Below are 22,492 nucleotides of genomic sequence, written 5' to 3' on the forward strand. Positions count from 1 at the left end.
AGAGAAATTAACATTGATTTGCTTGTCAATCAAACACCCTTCTCTCAAGTCCCTGATCCGATACAGTCCATTCCCAAATCAGTGAGCCTCATTGAAAACAGCCCAGTTAATGGGAGACCCATGCTAGACACAGAGACATCAAAAGAGCAAATCAGCAACATACTAAGTAGCCGAGATAATGCATGTTTAATCTCCTTTATCATTTCAATTTCAAAGACTTGGAGAAGAAGAAAGGTTGAGAGAAATATAGGGGGAGGAAACTCATGCTTCCTTGTGCACACAAACATATGGCAATAGACAAAAATGCACACACACACACACACACACACACACACATTTTTTGATAATGCAGTGTAATTGACTGTAATCAATCACAAAAAAATCTACCTAAATCAAACTTATTTCTGAAGGTCATCTGAACAATGATGAGTTTGTAAAGGCTACAACTCCGTTTGCATTTAAAAGTTGATTCAATTGGAAAGGGTGAGGAAAGGACAGGTCTAGCTGATGGGTATCAGCCTCAAAAGACTCTTCACTGGCAAGGTTTTCTTTTCAGCCGGCCAATCAGAAGAGGAGGGGGGCACCCTGCTGAGTTGACCCCTATCCACCAGCCAATCAGCGGGAGGCCAGCCCTCTGCCACTTCCTCCTCTATCACTCGCTTTGATGATAATGTCGGAGTCTGAGATGGAAGGGTACGCTAGACTAGCAACACTGTCTGCATGATAATGTCAATGCTAATACGAATCAAAAACATTGTAGCCGTATCACGGCTTACTCCATTATAGACCAACTCTGTGCTGACTGACAAACTGACTCATGCAATGATTCCCCCCTCAACTAAACTTCTAAACATGTTTTTACACGACTAGTTGGTTGAATCTATAGTTTCATATATAATTCTGAGGCTTGGGGAAAATTATACACACTTTGGGACAAGCTGTGTTACAGACCGAGTAAAACACACAAATGACTACACTTCAAAGTCCAGAAGGACCTTGTATTCATGTTACTTGGGGCCTTACTTAGGGCCTTACTTTGGGTGTTTCTTTCTTTAGTGTTTCCCTTATTGTCTCCTAAGATCTAGTTCACTTTTTGAGTGACTATACATCAAATTCCATTAGGACAACATATACTGTAGTATCTATGCTTCTTAGGAGGGCCTTACTTTGGGCTCTTTATAGGGGTTTCCTTCCCTCCGTTCTACGTAGTGTTCCCCTCCTTAGGGCTAATAGGTTATTCTTAGTCTTTCCTCCCTCTTAGATAGTTCCCACTGGGTATACCACCTTTTTTTTGTGGATAATTGGGGAATTTCACATTGATAAATGAGATTACAACCTATATTCCACCTCCCAAAAAGTTTAATTGAATTTCCAATGTGTTCTCACTATGCTTTCAACCATCTAAAAGCACATCCACATTCTAAAATTGATTTTTGGTTTAGTTGTCGCCTAAATGTATACCACTGCACTTTCAACCACGTTTAAAAACACAGCAAAGTTCAAATGGGTATACCAGGTCAGACATTTTGTTAATTTATACAACAGATGAATGTGATATCATTCAAATGACCTGTATTGCAGTTGAGATTACATTACATGATCAATGCCAATCGAGAATCTGAGTAGAGTATTACAGCGATTGTGAAGATCCCCCACAGACCTGCGATGAGCTATGCACGCTATATTGAACATTCAGGTTTTAAATGATTACATGAGAAAATATTTATAATAACATTAGCTAGGTTTCCATCCAATTGGCAGCAGATTTTCATGCAAATATTCAAAAATCTGCATGAAAACAATATGCAAATGTTCCGATTAGAGATGTGTTTCCATCAAATTTACTTGTTGCGTATTAAGCGCGTGATGACGTAGTGTACATAAAAATTACTTTTGCGGTTAGGTTCCCAAGTATCAAATAAAAAAATCTAATTTAAATGTGATTCCAGCGCATTTTTGTAGAGAAGAGTATTAGAGCTAAGTGAAGAGAAAAAAATAATGGGTGGTGGTACTGTTTTTGAAAGTATAGTACTTTGAGAATAAAGTCAACATTTTGGGGAATAAAGTGGCAATATTTTGAGAATATTAATTTTCACAAAGTCTGCTGCCTCAGTTTGTATGATGGCAATTTGCAAATACTCCAGAACGTTATGAAGAGTGATCAGATGAATTGCAATTAATTGCAAAGTCCTTTTGCCATGCAAATGCACTGAATCACTAAAAAACATTTCCACTGCATTTCAGCCCTGCCACAAAAGGACCATCTGATATCATGTCAGCGATTCTCTTGTTAACACAGGTGTGAGTGTTGACAAGGACAAGGCTGGAGATCACTCTGTCATGCTGATTGAGTTCGAATAACAGACTGGAAGCTTCAAAAAGGAGGGTGGTGCTTTGAATCATTGTTATTCCTCTGTCAACAATGGTTACCTGCAAGGAAATACGTGCCGTCAACGTTGCTTTGAACAAAAAGGGCCTCACAGGCAAGGATATTACCGCCAGTAAGATTACACCTAAATTAACCATTTATCGGATCATCAAGATCATCAAGGAGAACAGTTCAATTGTTGTGAAGAAAGCTTCAGGGTGCCCAAGAAAGTCCAGCAAGTGCCAGGACCGTCTCGTAAAGTTGATTCAGCTGCGGGATCGGGGCACCACCAGTACAGAGCTTGCTCAGGAATGGCAGCAGGCAGGTGTAAGTGCATCTGCAAGCACAGTGAGGCGAAGACTTTTGGAGGATGGCGTGGTGTCAAGAAGGGCAGCAAAGAAGCCACTTCTCTCCAGGAAAAACATCAGGGACAGACTGATATTCTGCAAAAGGTACAGGTATTGGACTGCTGAGGACTAGGGTAAAGTCATTTTCTCTGATGAATCCCCTTTTCAATTGTTTGGGACATCCGGAAAAAGGCTTGTCAGGAGAAGAAAAGGTGAGCGCTACCATCAGTCCTGTGTCATGCCAACAGTAAAGCTTCCTGAGACCATTCATGTGTGGGGTTGCTTCTCAGCCAAGGGAGTGGGCTCACTCACAATTTTGCCTAAGAACACAGCCATGAATAAAGAATGGTACCAACACATCCTCCTAGAGCAACTTCTCCCATCCACCCAGGAACAGTTTGGTGACGAATTATGCCTTTTCCAGCATGATGGAGCACCTTGCCATAAGGCAAAAGTGATAACTAAGTGGTTCGGGGAACAAAACATAGATATTTTGGGTCCATGGCCTGGAAATTCCACAGACCTTAATCCCATGGAGAATTTGTGGTCAATCCTCAAGAGACGGGTGGACAAACAAAACCCCACAAATTATGACAAACTCCAAGCATTGATTATGCAAGAATGGGCTGCCATCAGTCAGGATGTGGCCCAGAAGTTATTTGACAGCATCCCAGGGCAGATGGCAGAGGTCTTGAAAAAGAAGGGTCAACACTGCAAATATTGACTCTCTGCATCAACTTCATGTAACTTCCAATAAAAAAAACTTTGACACTTATGAAATGCTTGTATTTATACTTCAGTATTCCATAGTAACATCTGACAAAACTATCTGAAGACACTGAAGCGGCTAACTTTGTGGAAATTAATTTTTGAGTCATTCTCAAAACTTTTGGCTAAAACTGTATATGCAGGTGTGTGTGTGGGCAGTAAAAAGGAATGGCCTTCAATCTAATCAATCTACCCAGGCTATTGTTATTCTTTCCTGATAGTGGATATAACATTGAAAATCTGACATTGTTTAAAAGGTACAAATGCAACATATTTCATATAAAGGTTTGTCAATCTTGAAATTTGGTTACCATTGTGACATAATCCTGTGGTTGAAATTTCAGTCTTAAAACAACTATTTCCGTTGGTGGCAGACTGAAAGATGGCGGTGCAGAATGCCTTGTGAAAAACCTTCATTAATCATTAATCTCGAAATGAATGTCCCTAAACTGACCAAATAATAATACTTTCATGTTGATCTGCTCACGCGTGAGCCACATCAAAACTGGAAAATATCTCAAAACAACTTGTAAGGCTGGAGAATTCTATCGACAAACACTACCAACGCAGTCAAAACCAAAACATGGCGGAGGGTGAACACGTAAGAAATGAAGAACCAATTTCTAAAACAAACAAAAAAAGCAATAAGTTACTCTTCGATGGACACAGATGACATATTTTCACCACCATGTACAGTAAGCATGGAAACCAAAGTACTAAAATCACTAAATTATAAATTAGGTGAACCTGAGTTAGTCCGTAAAGATACACGGGGTGAAGATAAGCCATGAAATGAGTGATGAGAAAGCCGCAACAATGGAAAAAGAAAATGAAAAGCTGAATGGTACAGTCAATGTTTTTGAAGCTGACGTTAATGAACTTAAAAGAGAGAACAAGTTGAGAGAATCCTTACTTGATATACAGTTGACATCGGAAGTTTACATACGCCTTAGCCAAAGACATTTATACTCAGTTTTTCACAATTCCTGACATTTAATCCAAATAAAAATTCCCTGTCTTAGGTCAGTTGGGATCACCACTTTATTTTAAGAATGTGAAATGTCAGAATAATAGAGAATTATTTATTTCAGGTTTTATTTCTTTCATCACATTCCCAGTGGGTCTGAAGTTTACATACACTCAATTAGTATTTGGCAGCATTGCCTTGAAATTGTTTAGCTTGGGTCAAACGTTTCAGGTAGCCTTCCCACAATAAATTGGGTGAATATTGGCCCATTCCTTCTTACAGAGCTGTTGTAACGGAGTCAGGTTTGTAGGCCTCCATGCTCACACACGCTTTTTCAGTTCTGCCCACAAATTTTCTGTAGGATTGAGGTCAGGGCTTGTGATGGCCACTCCAATACCTTGACTTTGTTGTCCATAAGCCATTTTGCCACAACTTTGGAAGTATGCTTGTGGTCATTGTCCATTTGGAAGACCCATTTGTGATCAACTTCCTGACTGATGTTTTTGAGATGTTGCTTCAATATATCCACATAATTTCACTGCCATCTATATTGTGAAGTGCACCAGTCCCTCCTGCAGCAAAGCACCCCCACAACATGATGCTGCCACCCCCGTGTTTTTACAGTTGGGATGGTGTTCTTTGGCTTGCACGCCTCCCCCTTTTTCCTCCAAACATAACGATGGTCATTATGGCCAAACAGTTCTATTTTTGTTTCATCAAACCAGAGGACATTTCTCCAAAAAGTACCATCTTTGGGCAGTTGCAAACCGTAGTCTGGCTTTTTTATGGCTGTTTTGGAGCAGTGGCTTCTCCTTGCTGAGCGGCCTTTAAGGTTATGTCGATATAGAACTTGTTCTACTGTGGATATAGATACTTTTGTACCTGTTTCATCCAGCATCTTCACAAGGTCCTTTGCTGCTGTTCTGGGATTGATTTGCATCTCTAGGAGACAGAACACGTCTCCTTCCTGAGCGGTATGACGGCTGCGTTGTCCCATGGTGTTTATACTTGCGTACTATTGTTTGTACAGATGAACGTGGTACCTTCAGGCTTTTGGAAATTTCTCCCAAGGATGAACCAGAAATGGAGGTCTACAAAATAAATGTCTGAGGTCTTTCTGGGGCTGATTTCTTTAGATTTTCTCATGATGTCAATCAAAGAGGCACAGACTTTGAAGGTAGGCCTTGAAATACATCAACAGGTACACCTCCAATTGACTAAAATTATCAGAAGCTTCTAAAGCCATGACATAATTTTCTGGAATATTCCAAGCTGTTTAAAGGCACAGCCAACAGTGTATGTAAACCACTGGAATTGTGATATATGAATTATAAGTGAAATAATCTGTCTGTAAACAATTGTTGGAAAAATTACTTGTGTCATGCACAAAGTAGATGTCCTAACCAACTTGCCAAAACTATAGTTTGTTAACAAGAGATTGGTGGAGTGGTTGAAGAACGAGTTTTAATGACTCCAACCTAAGTGCATGTAAACTTCCGATGTAAAATCTGGTGCTTACCGGAATAACAGAGGATGAAGGTGAAGAGCCAGAGAGAGTAGTGAAATAATTAATGGTTAAAGCACTGCAGATCCCAGGCTACACTGTCGACCAAATTAAACCTAAAACACGTAAACCATTTTGGACAGATAGAACAGTGATTGTATCCTTTAAAGACAGAGTAGTGGTTAAAAACCTGGGCAAAAGACTCAAAGTACCGTTTCCACTCTCAATGAAATAAATAAATAAATAAAATATAACGATAAATAAAGAAATTATAATTACACTATACTATTCAAGTTAGGGAATGTTGTAAAATAATTTATTTTCTATTTTTATTTATAGTATTTATAAATAGATCAAATATAGGACAATTCATGAAATAATAAATCCCCAAATATAAGGAACTGGAAGACAAAAGTACCCAAAGCCCAAAATAAAAACACGACAAACAGAGAACATAAAAAGGCACAGTCTGTGGGTATGTACGGGTGTATTTGTGAGAGGGGTGTGGTTGTGTAGGAAGATAGGGTGACTGTTTGATTGGAAAAGTGTGATGAGTTAAATGAGTGAGTAAGGAAAATGGTTGAAAATGCCAGAGCCCATGTGTGTCTGCAAGCAGGAGTTGTGACAGAGCGAGTCTTCACTCTTGCACAGATAGGGGATATACACTTCAGTTCAAAAGTTTGGGGTCACTTAGAAATGTCCTTGTTTTTGAAAGAAAAGTACATTTAAAAAAAATCCATTAAAATAACATCAAATTGATCAGAAATACAGTGTAGACATTGTAAATGTTGTAAATGACTATTGAAGCTGTAAATATCTATGGAATATCTACATAGGTGTACAGAGGTCCATTATCAGCAACCATCACTCCTGTGTTCCAATGGCACGTTGTGTTAGCTGTTGTGTATCATCTTAAAATACTAATTGATCATTCTTAAGCTATTTTGCAATTATGCTAGCACAGCTGAAAACTGTTGTCCTGACGGTAGTGTATACAGTGGGGCAAAAAGGTATTTAGTCAGCCACCAATTGTGCAAGTTCTCCCACTTGAAAAGATGAGAGGCCTGTAATTTTACTTATTTTCCACCATAATTTGCAAATAAATTCATTAAAAATCCTACAATGTGATTTTCTGGATATTTTTTCTAATTTTGTCTGTCATAGTTGAAGTGTACCTATGATGAAAATTACAGGCCTCTCATCTTTTTAAGTGGGAGAACTTGCACAATTGGTGTCTGACTAAATACTTTTTTGCCCCACTGTATATGTAAAATAATACACACACTACCAATCAAAACTTTGGACACAAAAACTCATTCAAGTGTTTTTCTTAATTTGTACTATTTTATACATTGTTGAATAATAGTGAAGACATCACATCTATGAAATAACACATATGAAATCATGAAGTAACCAAAAAAGTGTTAAACGAGTATTTTCTATTTCAGATTCTTCAAAGTAGCCACCCTTTGCCTTGATGACGGCTTTGCACAGTCTTGGCATTCTCTAAATGAGCTCCATGAGGTAGTCACCTGGAATGCATTTCAATTAATAGTTTAATAATAGTGCCTTGTTAAAAGTTAATTTGGAGAATTTATTTCCTTCTTAATGCGTTTGAACCAATCAGTTGTGTTGTGACAAGGTAGGGGTGGTATACAGAAAATAGCCCTTATTATTAAGTCCTTATTATTAAGTCCTTATTATGGCTCAAAGAGCTCAAATAAACAAAGAGAAATTACAGTCCATCATTACTTTAAGACATGAAGGTCAGCCAATCCGTAAAATTTGGAGAACTTTGAAAGAGCTTAAGAACTTTGAAATTGCCGTCCAAATACATGCCTTAAAGAGTTCAGGTAACACACATCTCAACATCAACCTTTCAGAAGAGACTGAGGCCTTCATGGTCATATTGCTGCAAAGACCAGTTCTAAAGGATACCAATAATAATAACATAAACAGTAGACATTAGAGCAAAGGACATTAGAACGGAGGAAATCTGCCCTTTGCTCTGACCAAATTTGAGATTTTTGGTTCCAACCGCTGTGTCTTTGTGAGAAGCACAGTAGGTGAGCGAATGATCTACGCATTTGTGGTTCCCACCGTGAAGCATGGAGGAGGAGGTGTGATGGTGCTTTGCTGGTGACAATGTCAGTGGTTTCTTTAGAATTCAAGGCACACTTTACCAGCATGGCTACCACAGCATTTTTCAGTGATATGCCATCCCATCTGGTTTGTGCTTAGTGGGACTATCATTTTGTTTTTCAACAGGACAATGACCCAACATACCTCCAGGCTGTGTAAGTGCTATTTGATCAAGAAGGAGAGTGATGGAGTGCTGCATCATGATGGCCTTGCCTCCACAATCACCCGACCTCAACCCAATTGAGATGGTTTGGGATGAGTTGGACAGCAGAGTGAAGGAAAAGCAACCAAGTGTTCAGCATATGTGGGAACTCCTTCAAGACTGTTGGAAAAGCATTCCAGGTGAAGCTGGTTGAGAGAATGCCAAGACTGTGCAAAGCAGTCATGAAGGCAAAGGGTGGCTACTTTGAAGAATTTCAAATATATTTCTATTTGTTTAACACTTTTTTGGTTACTACATGTTTCCATATGTGTTATTCCATAGTTCTGATGTCTTCACCATTATTCTACAATGTAGAAAATAGTAAAAATAGAGAAAAATCCTGGAATGAGTGGGTGTGTACAAACTTTTGACTGGTAATATATATGTTTACAAAACATATATGGGGGATTGGAAATGATACACACAATTACACTGATAGAAGCCACGATCTATCTGCAATATTAAAGCTGATCACCACCCTGAAAAAATAAATGCCTACAAATAATAATTCACTTGATGACTTTTTTCAAATTAAATGCATTTCCCACATAGATTCCATGTCACAATAAGTTGACAAATTATGTTGAAACAACGTTGATTCAACCAGTTTGTGCCGAGTGGGTTACTTTGAGTTTTTCCTTCTCTCAGTCGGACACACTCTATAGTGATGGCGGCGGTGGACTGTCCCACCTCCGTAGCCGGATAGCGGGTGTCATGTAGCCGGGCGGATAATAGGACTCGCCTCATTGAGCAAGCTTATTGGATCTTCCTCACAACTATAAGTGGTGCTCTAAATTGAACGCAATCCGTGTTTTTTTTTTTGCCGAGTGCGTTCATTACATTAGGTGGGAATAGCTAGATAGCCGAGACAATATTGTGGGTGCTCATGCATAACCTGTGCTTATAGCTCGCGAGAGATCACATTTCAATCACTCCCGAAACGCTCTCAGGTGGCTCACGTTCCTGGCTTCTCTGGGGCCTTGCTGAGAACAAATTAGGTAATTAAAAATGACAACCTTTTGCTTTTTGGGCTACAAAACCCCGAGCTGGCGCTAATGAAATCTTTAAATCACAGAAATAGTGTGAGTATATAGGAAATCAAAGGAGTGGTGGCAGCTAAACTGACCATCATTAAGTAGCTCTATAATGAGCCTGTCTAGATTGGTGAGTCTGTTCTTTCTCTCAAACTATGCCGATCTGAGGTGAATGCTCAGAGTTTATGTTCAACACAGTACAATTTGGTGACTGCACAGTTCTGTTGGCGTCACTGCCTTTGTAGCGGTGGTGGTTTGAAACTACACTTGCGTGATGAGTAACCTTGCTTGAGACCTGAACTTGCACTGCCCCCCCCCCCCAATATCTTGCCCAGGCCTCACCTCAGTTGGCTAATAGTCTTGTAACACGCAGGAGGCCTAGATTCAAACCGCTGTCCATCACACTTCCACCTACACCACAGGATGCTGCTGAGGGGAGAACGGCTCATAATATGTCCGGAATGGAGTAAATGGAATGGCATCAAACACAAGGAAACCATGTGTTTGATGTATTTGATACCATTCCACAAATTCTGCTCAAGCCATTACCAAGAGCCCGTCCTCCCCAATTAAGGTGACACCAACCTCCTGTGACCAGCACAATAAACACAATTCATTCTGAATCAATAACTTGATTCTTACACACCAGGTATGATTCTTTTTGTGTCAATAACTCAAAAGAGAACCTGAATTGAATCAGATCAGAGATTTCTGCCACTATTGACAATCTAATCCCTGCCACCGGAGACAGAAGTTCCTGCTTTGTGAGAGACCAAGTGTCTCCGGACCGATAAGCGTTTCATTTTGCCTGTGGTCCTGGGGTGCGATTGTTCGGGAGCTGGCAACCCTGTGTCAGCGCTGTAACTGTGGAGTGTAGGAAGGGAGAATGATTCTGTCTCACTAGGTGACTCTATTCTCACCCTGAGAGGAGCAACAATTCTGTATGCCACCGATCGATACACCCCAGTGCCTGGCCTAAGGGAGCCTTTACACTGTGGACTGTATGGGGCTTCTCATCCTTAACAACACTGCTGTACTTCCGGCGCCAACAGAGATGGCCGCCTCGCTTCGCGTTCCTAGGAAACTATGCAGTTTTTTGTTTTTTTTACGTGTTATTTCTTACATTAGTACTTTGTATGGCAGTGGGACCACTGTATATGGTCGGATAAGATTTTGAGATGTGCAAAACGAGAGCAGGTAGTCGTACTGTATGCTACACTAGTCTTCATAAGTCTGCTCTGAGATCAGGCCCGGCTGCTACTGTGAGAGGAAAAATATGTCTGGCTAGGTTATGTTTTAATGATTCTGATTTGTTGAGCTTGATCCTTCAGAGAACCAGGGTTACTTATATAACTGAACGTTTTGGATATGATCGTCAAGGGGAGAGTAGGTTTGCTATGCTAGCTAGGTGGCTAACTCTTCGTTCACCACTGCATATGACTGGATAGGTATTAGCTACAGTGGACGCTGTAGCTACTCACCATTCACCACCACCTCGATGTCAACAAAGTCGATCTCGCCGCGGGCCTCCACTCGCGCTTCGCAGCGGTACACGCCCTCGTCCGCCTTGGTCACCTTGTGGATCTGCAGGTTGTTGTTGGGCAGCACCTGGAACCTGCCTTCACAGGAGAGAGGGCAGAAGAGAAATAGAGGGTGGGTGGGGGGGGTGTAGAGATAGAGAGAGAGATATAGGGGGATGGAGCATGAGAAAGACAGACAGAAAAAAAGGTTGAAAGAGAGGGGTAGAGAGTTAGAAAGAGACGGGAAATATGGAAAGAAAGATAAAAGGAAAACGATAAAAAGGAAAGAGTGAAAGGAAGTCTCATGACTCCAGTCACATACTTGCTATCAAATAATATTTTCAGAAACCTTTTCCACTTTTAGCTTTTTAAAATAAAGTTAGAAGTGAGATAAATACTTCAGTAATTAGGTCTGCAGTTCACAAAAAAGATTCCCATCCGGTATTGTTGTCACTGGCAGATAAGTGAGAACCCTATCTCTCTCTGTCAAGCGCAAAGGTATTTATAACCTTGTCCCGTAATTAGCATGGAATAAAAAAAACACACTGCTATCTCTACCTTTAATCATTACCGTACGGCAAGGGGAGATAGGCCTTCCCTTCGACGCACTTTGAAATTCAATTAACAAACCTGACTACATTCAAAGATTTCAAACAAATCCTTTTCCTAATCAGCCCAGGAAGTCTGTCTATGTGATGGGTGGATGAGGGGGAAAGTGTAGGAGGAGGAAAAGTAATGATTGGGTGACAGAGTATTGGTAAACAAGTCTGAACCTGCAAATTAACTTCTGTCCATCATGAACGAGCCATGAATGTTTCTAATAGTCGAAGATATAATTAATTTCTTCTCCATTCTTTCTCAGCCCAAAGATGTGTTCCAATAATCTAAGATACATTACTTTCCCTCTCCTATCTTTCTAGCCCCCGACCGCGTTCTTGTCACGCCCTGATCTGTTTCACCTGTCCAGGTGTCACCCATCTTCCCCGCTTATCCCGTTTTCTGTTGGTCTGTGTCAGTTCGTTTTGTTTGTTCAAGTCAGCCAGCGTTTTGTCTCAGCTCCTGCTTTTCCCCAGTCTCTCTTTATCCTTGCCCTCCTGGTTTTGACCCTTGCCTGTCCTGACTGAGCCTGCCTGCCGTCCTGTGCTCCTACTCTGGATTACCGACCTCTGCCTGACCTGACCCTGCCTGCCGTCCTGTACCTTTGCCCCACTACTCTGGATCGACCCCTGCCTGCCTTGACCTGTCGTTTGCCTGCCCCTGTTGTTGTAATAAACACTGTTACTTCAACACTGTCTGCACTTGGGGCTTACCTGAAACCTGATAGTTCTAATAGACTAAAGCACCTTTCCCTTCTCCTTTCTAAGCCATAGGATGTGTTCCAATCGAAAACCCCGGTCTTTCCTTCTCCTTTCCTCTTTAGTTACAGGATGTGTTCCAATAGTATACAACACTTTGTTTCCTTTCCTTTTAGGAGCAATGAGCTGAAAGAACTCAGTTAATGAAGAAAAAGTAAAGTAGAGAAATATGGTGGAATAATTTCCTGTGTTGTCACTTATAGTATCAGTGTTCAAGACAGATGGAATATCCCCTTCATATCCCCTTCATATCCCCACATACCGTATGTCAACAACATAGCCACACAAAAAAACAAGTGAAAAAAGGATACAAAATAAATCAAGTAAAAATAAATAAATAAAAATAATACTATTCAGTAGCCATGAAGAAAGGAAGATGTGATTCCCATAGATCTCAACAACATGGCAGCGAGCATCAGACCACCGACTGAGATTTGCATCCTCTACTCTCCCTCTTCTAGGCAGACTCGTTAACATGTTTTATTGTCCAACAATATGTTTAATGAAATCACATGCTGTGGCTTTTATTGTTAGAACTTGCCATTTATAGCATCAAACCCCTGACAGAATCTGGGGAATACATTTTTCATAACATTGGTTTGTTTACATCCCAAAAGGCACCCTATTCCCTACATACTGCACCTTTTGAACAGGGCCCATAAGTTCTACAGTAAGTGCATTTATTCAACTGATATGTCTCCAAACGGTGGGTGAAGCAATCTGTCACGTAAACTGAGTTTGTGTCATGTTAAATATTTTGATGCGCTAGCAAACCGTTAATTGGATTCGGAAATCAAGGATAATGTAATTATCAGCTGCTTCATTAAAAGCAAACTGTAAAATACCATCAAAGAGTGGGCCCATAAAAAATAAATAAAACGTGGATCAAACATATCCAATGAAAAGTATTTCTATGTGGTCTGTACTGCTCAATAGATCACTTTTCAAGAGTCAAGTCATGTTGCTATTATGGTAGCTGCAGTATGCACTTTACAAAGTTAGGCTTTAATTGACCAACTGGTAATTAGGTACTTATTTTAACAAGCAAATAAGGTTTACGAGCACATCAACAGAGGCAGCATGTATCAAATGACCATACGCAGACTTACTGTAGTGCTCCTCTGTGATCTCCATGCTCTTAAAGCCCTTTTGGTAGAACCAAGAGACCGCGGGTGCCGGCGAGGCGATGACATCACACACCACCTCTGCCGCCTCGCCATGGCGGAACTCCTGGGGGGACCTCACGTCGCGGAATGTCAGCTTCTCTGTCACATAGGAAATGAGGCAGCGGGAAGTGAAGTCACATTAGAGACACGTCTTTCCCGGGAGAGGGTTACGTCACAACATTCGTGCAAGTATACCATTTAGAATGCACGGCCAATACATTGCCTCAGTCTAAGTAGTAGGCCAGGGTGGACTTTGGAACAGAGCCTGAGTTTGGGAAACGCTGCAGATGAGTAGAGAGTAAACTTCATTCTATAGCACAAACTGTTTTGCATATTGTCTATGGTTCAACACCACTGAGACAACTCGGATTATGTGTGTTATATTATGTATGTGTGTCCAAAATAGTCCCATAAACATTCCCACAGCACATGGAATGAATCCTCCCGCCCCGAAAGTTCTGTTTGTAATCAAATGATTGATTCAACTTGTGCCGGTTTAAAGCTGTGGCACCTGTCTGACAAGCCCTGGCAGGTGGTTGATAGATTTCACCTGGGGAAAGCCGACTTGGAACCTGAGTTTCTCTTCTCTTAGAAAACACTCCACCACCCTCTCAGTGTGCTGGCTAGTTTCGTCGACTTATCACACGGTGTATGTGTGTATGGTGTATGGAGAGAGAAATTGAGTGCGCGTGAGTGGCACGTAGAGTGTGTAACACCACCGGGTTATCCACTGTGTGTGGCAAAATTAAGGTGTGCATAAATCACGTGCATGGCCCTATTTATTTCAGTCCCTTCCACTAGATCACTGCAACCTCGCACATTAGCATTTTGCAATGTGATTTATGTCAGGCGGCTCTCCAAAACGTGCTTTTCTCTCCTCGCCGCTCTTTAACGTGCCTTGCATCCTCCTGACTCTAAATGTGAGATTCAACCCTCATCTGCCAGTTTCATTCCACGGCACGTTTTAGAGCTGTTCGTGTATACATTTTGTTTTTCATTTTCTCAATCCGTCGCTTGGTCTCTCTCTCTCTCTCTCCATCTCATTCCCTCACCCCTTCTCTTGTGCTCTGTCAGTCCCTTAAATTCCCTTACCCTCCTCTCTCTCATTCTCTCCCTCTCCTTCTCCTTCTCCTTCTCTCACCACCTCACTCTCAAATTCACTCACCCCTCTCTCTCTCCAGCTTTCTCTCTCTCTCGCCATCCATTTATTTCCCTCACTTCCCCTCTCTCTCTCTCATTCCCTCTCCCTCACACCCCCTCTCTCTCCTTCCCCCAGTTCTCTCCCTGGGATTCAAACACGTTGTTGTACTTGTTTTCATTTCCCATATCCTTTGTCGTTACCCTGCTCGACAAGAAAATCAGTAAGAAAAACAAATCCTCTCGTGTAACAGTCTACCGCTCGCTTGACACTGTCAAATTGGTAACACAGTGAGAATTTCTCTTCAGTCATTGCCCACATAGCTGCAAGGGCAACTGTCAAAGTGGGGTGACAAGACAATTTTCTTGGAGCTCCCTCAGGTGGGACATCGACTGCCTCCACTGTCTCCTATCTGAAGTGGATCTCTGTTGGCCGGTGCTGGAAACTCTATACCTGTCAATTACTCAGCAGTGCAGATAATTATAGTCTTTCATCCGTAAGCTATAATAAAGCTATAATTTGAGTTTGAATATGGATAGCTTTCGTCAGGTTGTGAGTTGTTATGCACGAACACATATAATAATGTCAAGACGTGTGCACGTGTGTGTGCGGAATGTCACGACTCACAAAATGGTCATGTACAGCACATTTAAAGTGGCTTCCATATTTTTTATAACGTGTGGTGTTTATCACAAGAAGATCATGTTGGGTATCGCCTCAGATTGGTGCTGGGTACTTTACACACCTGCTCAAGCCCTTCAGGTGACTATCTCCATGTTACTTCTCACACAGAGCTGAACGGTGGCTGACTGACATTGTCATGGATACGGCTGCCAAGCTGTGGTGGTGCGTGAGAGAGGAGGTCAGGGGAGGTAGGGGGACTTGTGGAGCGGGTGAGAAAGGTAAGTGCACTCCAGAGGGGGGTGTGTGTGTGCGTGCGCACGTGTGTGTGTGTGGAGGCATGTGTGGGCATGCCTGTGTGCATATGTACATACAAACACAGTATACACACACCACACCGGTGATCCAAATCAAGCGTCTGCCAGATGGCTACCAGCGGCAGAACTCCTCTGTGTATCACGTCCCATTAACGGCCACAGAAGATTCCCTCTCCCATACGATTAGAGCCTGCCTCCGTTGCCTACACACATTCAGTACTATCCATCACACACACCGCCAGACCCAGCGAACATTCATTACACTCTTTAAATGGGCAAGTGTGTGTTCTTCTCTGTTACATATGCATGCAAGTGACACTCACGGTACATCTCCAGCACCATGGTGGCCTCCTGTGTCTGTCCCTGGGCGTCGGTGGTCTGGCAGCGGTAGATGCCCGCGTCCTCCACTACAGCGTTGTAGATGGTCAGCCTGGAGCTGTCCTCCCCGGTGTGCAGGGCCACACGCTGGGACGACACGATGCGCTCCCCCTGGGGGTTAAACCACTCCAACTTCACTGGCTCGCCGATCACTGGGGAGGGAGAGAGAACTGTATAAAGAACCAAGCCAAGCCGTTGACTCTAGAGCAGTATTTCCCAAACCTCCCCTTGAGTACCCCATCATTAGTTCCACTTATATATCCATAAGCACACCTGAAATAAATGGTAGGCTAATCAGCTCTTTTTCAACATGGGAAAGTTATGCTTCTTTGAAATGTGTTATCCCACTTCAGGAAAACTCAAATGTTTTCAAAATGTATGAACATAAAAATATATTTTTGCAATTCACAGCGTTACCATCGAGTTTTGCTTGAAAATAATAAGGTCAACAGTTCTGAAGCACCGTTAGCTTTGCTCACAGGTTAGGTTCTTTCTTGAATATTATCGCACAGCCAAAATAACATTTTAAAAAACTGCTTGATTTACATAAAATTGGACCAATTATAGTTGCTACATTTGTTTTCCAAACTGTTGCTACCATAGCAACCATCTGCAGTTAGTACGTTTCCGTTTCCACTCTAGTGTAGACCTACAACAGACCTGTAACAGAATATTATTTGTTGTTCCAGTGCTAGTAGTTTTTTTACAACATTTGTTTTATGAAGTTGCAGTTACGTTTTTAATATGAGTGCTGGACCAAGCAGCAAGAAACCGAAAATCTACCACTTTCACAGTGAGTGGGAGGAAGATAATTTCTTCACCACAACAAATTCAAAATGTGTGTGTCTGATCTGCCATTCAAACGTTGCTAAGAAGGGAAATGTCGAGAGGCATTTCAAAACTGTTCACAGGAAATATGAAAGTGACTTTCCAGCTAAAAGTGAACTACAGAAGAGAAAAGTAAGAGTTGAAATCTCAACTAGCTGCCCCCAAAAAAAAAAAAAAAATCGATATTTACAAAGCCAAGCTCAAAATCAAAAGGCAGCCACGATTGCATCGTATCAGGTGAGTCGCACAAGCACAAGAAACTGTTCCAGGATGGAGAAATGGCAAGAGAGGCCTTAGAGACAGCAGAGTCTATGTTTGATGATTTCAAAAGTAAAATCAGAAATCATTTCCACTATTAAGAATGTTCAGCTATCCAGGAATATGTTTTCGTTTCAGTGTCCTCCATCTCCCCGAACCGAAGCTAATTATATGGCAAATGAACAGCCATACAGAAAGACTCATGTGAAGGTGAAAGTACAGAGGGATGTAGTTTTAAAGCCTTTAAGTCCTTTTTTGATATACTCAGAAGACTGTTATAAGCATGTTTTAATCACTCCTATGTACATGGTAGATTCGCAGACACTCAGCAAGAAGGTCTGATTTCATTATTACTGAAACAGGATACAAATGGGAAATATAAAGATCCAGTCCGTAAAAAAAATGTGTGTAGTGTTGTGATGCAAATACTCTATCAAAATGTATAGCACATAGAATTTAAAAAGGTATTGTCAGACATAATTCATTCTAAATCAGACAGTTTTTTTTTACATGGGCGATACATTGGAGATAATATATGAGGCAAGTACTGGAAACAACAGAACGATATAAAAAAAACTGGGAAACCAGTTCTACTATTCATAGCGTACTTAGAAAAGGCTTTTGATAAACTACAAATGGAGTTTATATATAAATGCCTGGAACATTTCAAATTTTGGAGAATCTCTTATAAAATGGGTTAAAAAATGTATAGTAACCCGAGGTGTAAAATAACAAATAATGGCTACATCTCAGAAAGTGTAAAACTGTCCACTATCAGCATATCTACAGTTGAAGTCGGAAGTTTACATACCTTAAAGGAACATTTTGACATTCGCCATATGGTTAGTGAGAAAGTCCATATTGCAAATGTACGGTCCCTTACCAGACGTCCGAAAACATTTGTAAAATTTGCGGACGGCATCGGGCCGTGCGGCAGGGCCGGATCTACCGGGAAGTCATCAAACTCTCTCTCTCGGATATTCGGTTTCCGTTTTATAAAATAATCAAATTTTGGTCATTTTTCCACTGTCCCGATAAATGCCACAAGAGGGCGTATGGAATCATATTGCAAATGTCCAAAACATCACGAATCATGACGTGGCCTTATCTCAAAAACGGAAAAGACTTTGAAGACGAAACTTGGTGAGCATAGGTTTGGCATAATGGGCAGTTGGCCCCGAACAAGATGGCGTCAACGGTTTTTGAGTTATGGCCATTTTTCTGGGATTAAAGGTCCAAAATGAAAATAGAGCAATAATGTTTCCACTTCACGTCAAAGTAAAGTAACCTACGGTGTCAATACAAAAAGAACCAGACATTTATCTATCGTCGTTTAAGAGAAATCGTACAATGTCAAATTGGATATGAGTTTACTTATAGCTTCCTGTGCCAACCGGAAGTGCCTTAAATGGTGTCATAGTGGCTGTTTTGAAGGGTTAAAATGGTTAGACCTTTTCAAAGCTTCATATGTGTGATTAGGCAACCCCCATGAACTGTAAGTCAGTCATGACTCCCATAAAATTTCAAAGAAAAACTAAATCACACACACACACACACACACAGCTTGGAAGGAGGGACACATTGGGGTGCGTAGAGACATACACTGCCTGCATTAGTTAACCTTGTTCGAACTATTAAAGAACCGTCAGACCTAGAGTTCCGAAACTTTAGAATCCTGTTCTAAACCTCAGGTCGATAGTGCGTGGTGAGTTACCTGGCTCTCGAAGGTTCACGGACCGAGAAACAGCCTTGTACATTTGCAATAACTTCAATTCATTTTTGCATCACGAAAATGACGACATTTAGAAACGTCCCAGAGTTGCAAGACGAGGTGCATTGCGACCGCCTCAGCCCATATAGACGGACCCCAATGTTTCTGTCCGATAGCTCATTCAAGGACCCTGTAGCAAGGCATGGAAAAAAGTGGATTTTCAGCACCAATTAGGGTCTTGCTCGGGCACCAAATGATCTATCGAGCCGAAACTTGGGATTCGGGGTCGCCTCAGCTAGGCCTACACAAAACATCAGAACTGGACCCGCAGCTAGAACGTAACTACGTGTTTTACATTTTTATTATGGTTTGAACAGAAGGCGTTGTGAATTTTGGGCCAGTATGTGATAGTTGGCTACTAAACGAGTTGGAAAAGGTGGGTTTGGTGTCCGTTTGTATCAGTTTGGTGTCAGAATGATATCTAATTGACTGATGGACGGTGACTTGCTGGTGACTATTGTCCATTTGCAATATGTTTAAACAGTGAGATACCATCACCAAAGTGACATTCTGAAATCAAACCTAACGAGCGATGGAGAGGAACCAGAATCACTGCCCAGCCATCCCGAGTTCATCGGGCCAGTCAATTTCGCATTCCTGCAGGATTTTTGAGCATGACAAATTCATGATGGTAAATGCCCATTGAACCATATTGCAAATGCACAGTGAATTTGCAAAAGTGAGAAAACATAAACAAATGGACATAATGAAATCAACACAACGAGCGATGGAGAAGAACCACTATCAATGCCCGGCCATCCTGTGTTCATCAGGCCAGTCAATGTTGCAGTTCTGCAGGATTTTTGAGCATGACAAATTCGTGATGGTAAATGCCCATTGAACCATATTGCAAATGCACAGTGAATTTGCAAAAGTGAAAAAACATCACCAAATGGACATGATGAAGTCAACACAACGAGCGATGGAAAGGAGCAACTATCACTGCCCGGCGATCCCGAGTTCATCAGGCCAGTCAATTTTGCAGTTCTGCAGGATTTTTGAGCATGTCAAATTCGTGATGGTACTTGGCAAATGGACATAACATCCTGATTTGGCATTTTCAAATCTTTCTTATTGCATTTGGACATTTCTTATGGCATTTGGCCAAAGAAAAATGGACTTTTGACTTCCTATGAAATCATAATACAAATGGAAAAAACATATGCTTTATGCACAAGTAAAAAAAAAAATTATGATAATAAAAGTTGACAAAAGTATATTCTACAGTTCTTACACATGATTAATTGACAAAAAAACGAAATGATTTCAAAAAACGGTCCAGAAAGCACTTTAAGGGGTTGCTAGGTTTTTGAATTTTTTTTCACTTTTTCAAAATTTTACTTTTGGATGTTGACTCGCCACCTGTTGGATTTTTAAAGTGTTACACCTGGCATTTGCCATATGGCATTTGCAATCAACTTTGAACAAAACAACGCCGAATTGAGTGGTATTGGACACCGTGTATATGGTTTGTCCAGTGCCAATGACTTCCCATTAATTTTTGTCCATTTCAGGGTGGTGTTCCCTTACATACACTTAGGTTGGAGTCATTAAAACTCGTTTTTTCAACCAGTCCTCAAATTTCTTGTTACAAAACTATAGTTTTGGTAAGTCGGTTAGGACATCTACTTTGTGCATCACACAAGTAATTTCTCAAACAATTGTTTACAAACAGATTATTTCACTTATAATTCACTGTATCACAATTCCAGTGGGTCAGAAGTTTACATACACTAAGTTGACTGGGCCTTTAAACAGCTTTGAAAATTACAGAAAATGATGGGCTAATTGACATCATTTGAGTCAATTGGAGGTGTACCTGTGGATGTATTTCAAGGCCTAGCTTCAAACTCAGTGCCTATTTACTTGACATCATGGGAAAATCAAAGAAATCAACCAAGACCTCAGAAAAAAAATTGTAGACCTCCACAAGTCTGGTTAATCCTTGGGAGCAATTTCCAAACGCCTGAAGGTACAACGTTTATCTGTACAAACAATAGTACGCAAGTATAAACACCATGGGGCCACGCAGTCATAATACCGCTCAGGAAGGAGTTGCGTTCTGTCTCCTAGAGATGAACATACTTTGGTGTGAAAAGTGCAAATTAATCCCAGAGCAACAGCAAAGGACCTTGTGAAGATGCTGTATCGACATCACCTGAAAGGCCGTTCAGCAAGGAAGAAGCCACTGCTCCAAAACCGCCATAAAAAAGCCAGACTACGGTTTGCATCTGCACATGGGGACAAACATCGTACTTTTTGAAGAAATGTCCTCTGGTGTGATGAAACAAGAATAGAACTGTTTGGCCATAATGACCATCGTTATGTTTGGAGGAAAAAGGAGGACGCTTGCAAGCCGAAGAACACCATCCCAACCTTGAAGCACTGGGGTGGCAGCATCATGTTGTGGGGGTGCTTTGTTGTAGGAGGAACTGTTGCACTTCACAAAATAGATGTCATCATGAGGTAGGAAAATTGTGGATATATTGAATCAAGGGATTAGAAATACAGGGCTTAAAAACAAAGGTTTCATTGTACGCTGATGATTCATGATCTTTTAAATCCACAACTTGGATCCCTCCACAGCTTCAGAGGATCTAGACCATTTTTCTAAACTCTGGATTACAACCAAATTATTATACATTTACTATATTACATATTGGATCATAAAAATAAAAAATTATACTTTTACTTTACTGTGTAGTTCACCAATAAAAGGGTCTGATGGTGATGTAGAATAAAAAAATAAATGATCTCACTCCAATACATTTTAGGAGAAAGGTAGCAAAAATAGATAAGATCTTGCTGCCATGGAAAGGTAAAAACCTTTCTAATTGTGGAAAAATCACCATGATTAAGGCTTTAGTAATATCCTAGTTTACCTATTTGCTTATGTTCTTGACTACACTTAGCGAAAAGTTTTTTATTATATGAGAAAAAAAATATTCAATTTTATTTGGAATGGCAAGCAAGACAACATTAAACGGGCCTATTTTTATAATTAATATGAATTTGGAGGGCAGAAATGATTAAATATTAAAGCATTAGACCTCTCACTAAAGGCTTCAGTCATGCAAAAGTTATATTTATATCCAAACTGATTCTCTAGCAAATTAGTAAGAACGTCTCAACCTATGTTCAAGAAAGGCCTTTTTTTCCCTTTATTCAGATTACAACCTCTCATCTCCCAAGTATCGTAATTTTTAAAACAAGCCACAGAAAGTTGTTTGTTCAATTTAATCCACCAAAAAAGAAAGAACAAATAATACAACAAATATTGTAGTTAAACTCAAATATACTAAATACTAACTGATAAAATAGGTATAATCTTTGTAAATTATATCATAATATGACTGGTGGAGTTGTCAAACATGCAGCTAACCATAATTACAACCAACTAATTGCAGCATAACCACAAATATGGAAGAGGAAAGTAGAAGGGGGAAAAGTAAGGAACTTGTCTGTCGGCTCTGCATTAAAGTCCATAATTGGTTAAAGAAAATTGTGAGAAATAAAAAAAGTATACCAGTTTCATTTAAGTTTCATTTAAGGACCCACAAATTGGCAGCCGTCCCATATATTTTGACGTACCAATTCCATGGCACATGGTTTATGAACTGATATGCAAAACCATGCTGGATTCAAAACTTAAACAGAATTCTTGCAACCAACAGAATGTTATTTACATGGGGGATACAACCTTCCCAGCTCTGCAGATTTTGCTGCGGAGAGGCAGAATCATTAGATACTTTATTTTGGTACTGTCCATATGTAGCTTGCTTTTGGTCACAGATCCAGGAATGGCTGA

At 40.7% G+C, this 22,492-nt stretch overlaps 1 protein-coding gene across 4 annotated transcripts in view; it reads right to left on the bottom strand.

Annotated features, from left to right (window-relative positions):
- The window catches only part of LOC112254023 (neural cell adhesion molecule 2), a 394,574-nt gene that overhangs the window by 75,227 nt on the left and 296,855 nt on the right, over positions 1-22,492 (bottom strand). For all 4 annotated transcript variants that reach the window (XM_024426231.2, XM_024426232.2, XM_024426230.2 and 1 more), the window contains 3 exons: positions 15,773-15,979; positions 13,317-13,472; positions 10,814-10,951 (listed from right to left, as the gene is read on the bottom strand). In XM_024426231.2, coding sequence (XP_024281999.1) covers positions 10,814-10,951; positions 13,317-13,472; positions 15,773-15,979 — 501 coding nt within the window. The remainder of the gene's footprint in view (positions 1-10,813; positions 10,952-13,316; positions 13,473-15,772; positions 15,980-22,492) is intronic.

This window comes from Oncorhynchus tshawytscha, linkage group LG07 (genome assembly GCF_018296145.1).
Source record: "Oncorhynchus tshawytscha isolate Ot180627B linkage group LG07, Otsh_v2.0, whole genome shotgun sequence".
Lineage (NCBI taxonomy): Eukaryota > Metazoa > Chordata > Actinopteri > Salmoniformes > Salmonidae > Oncorhynchus > Oncorhynchus tshawytscha.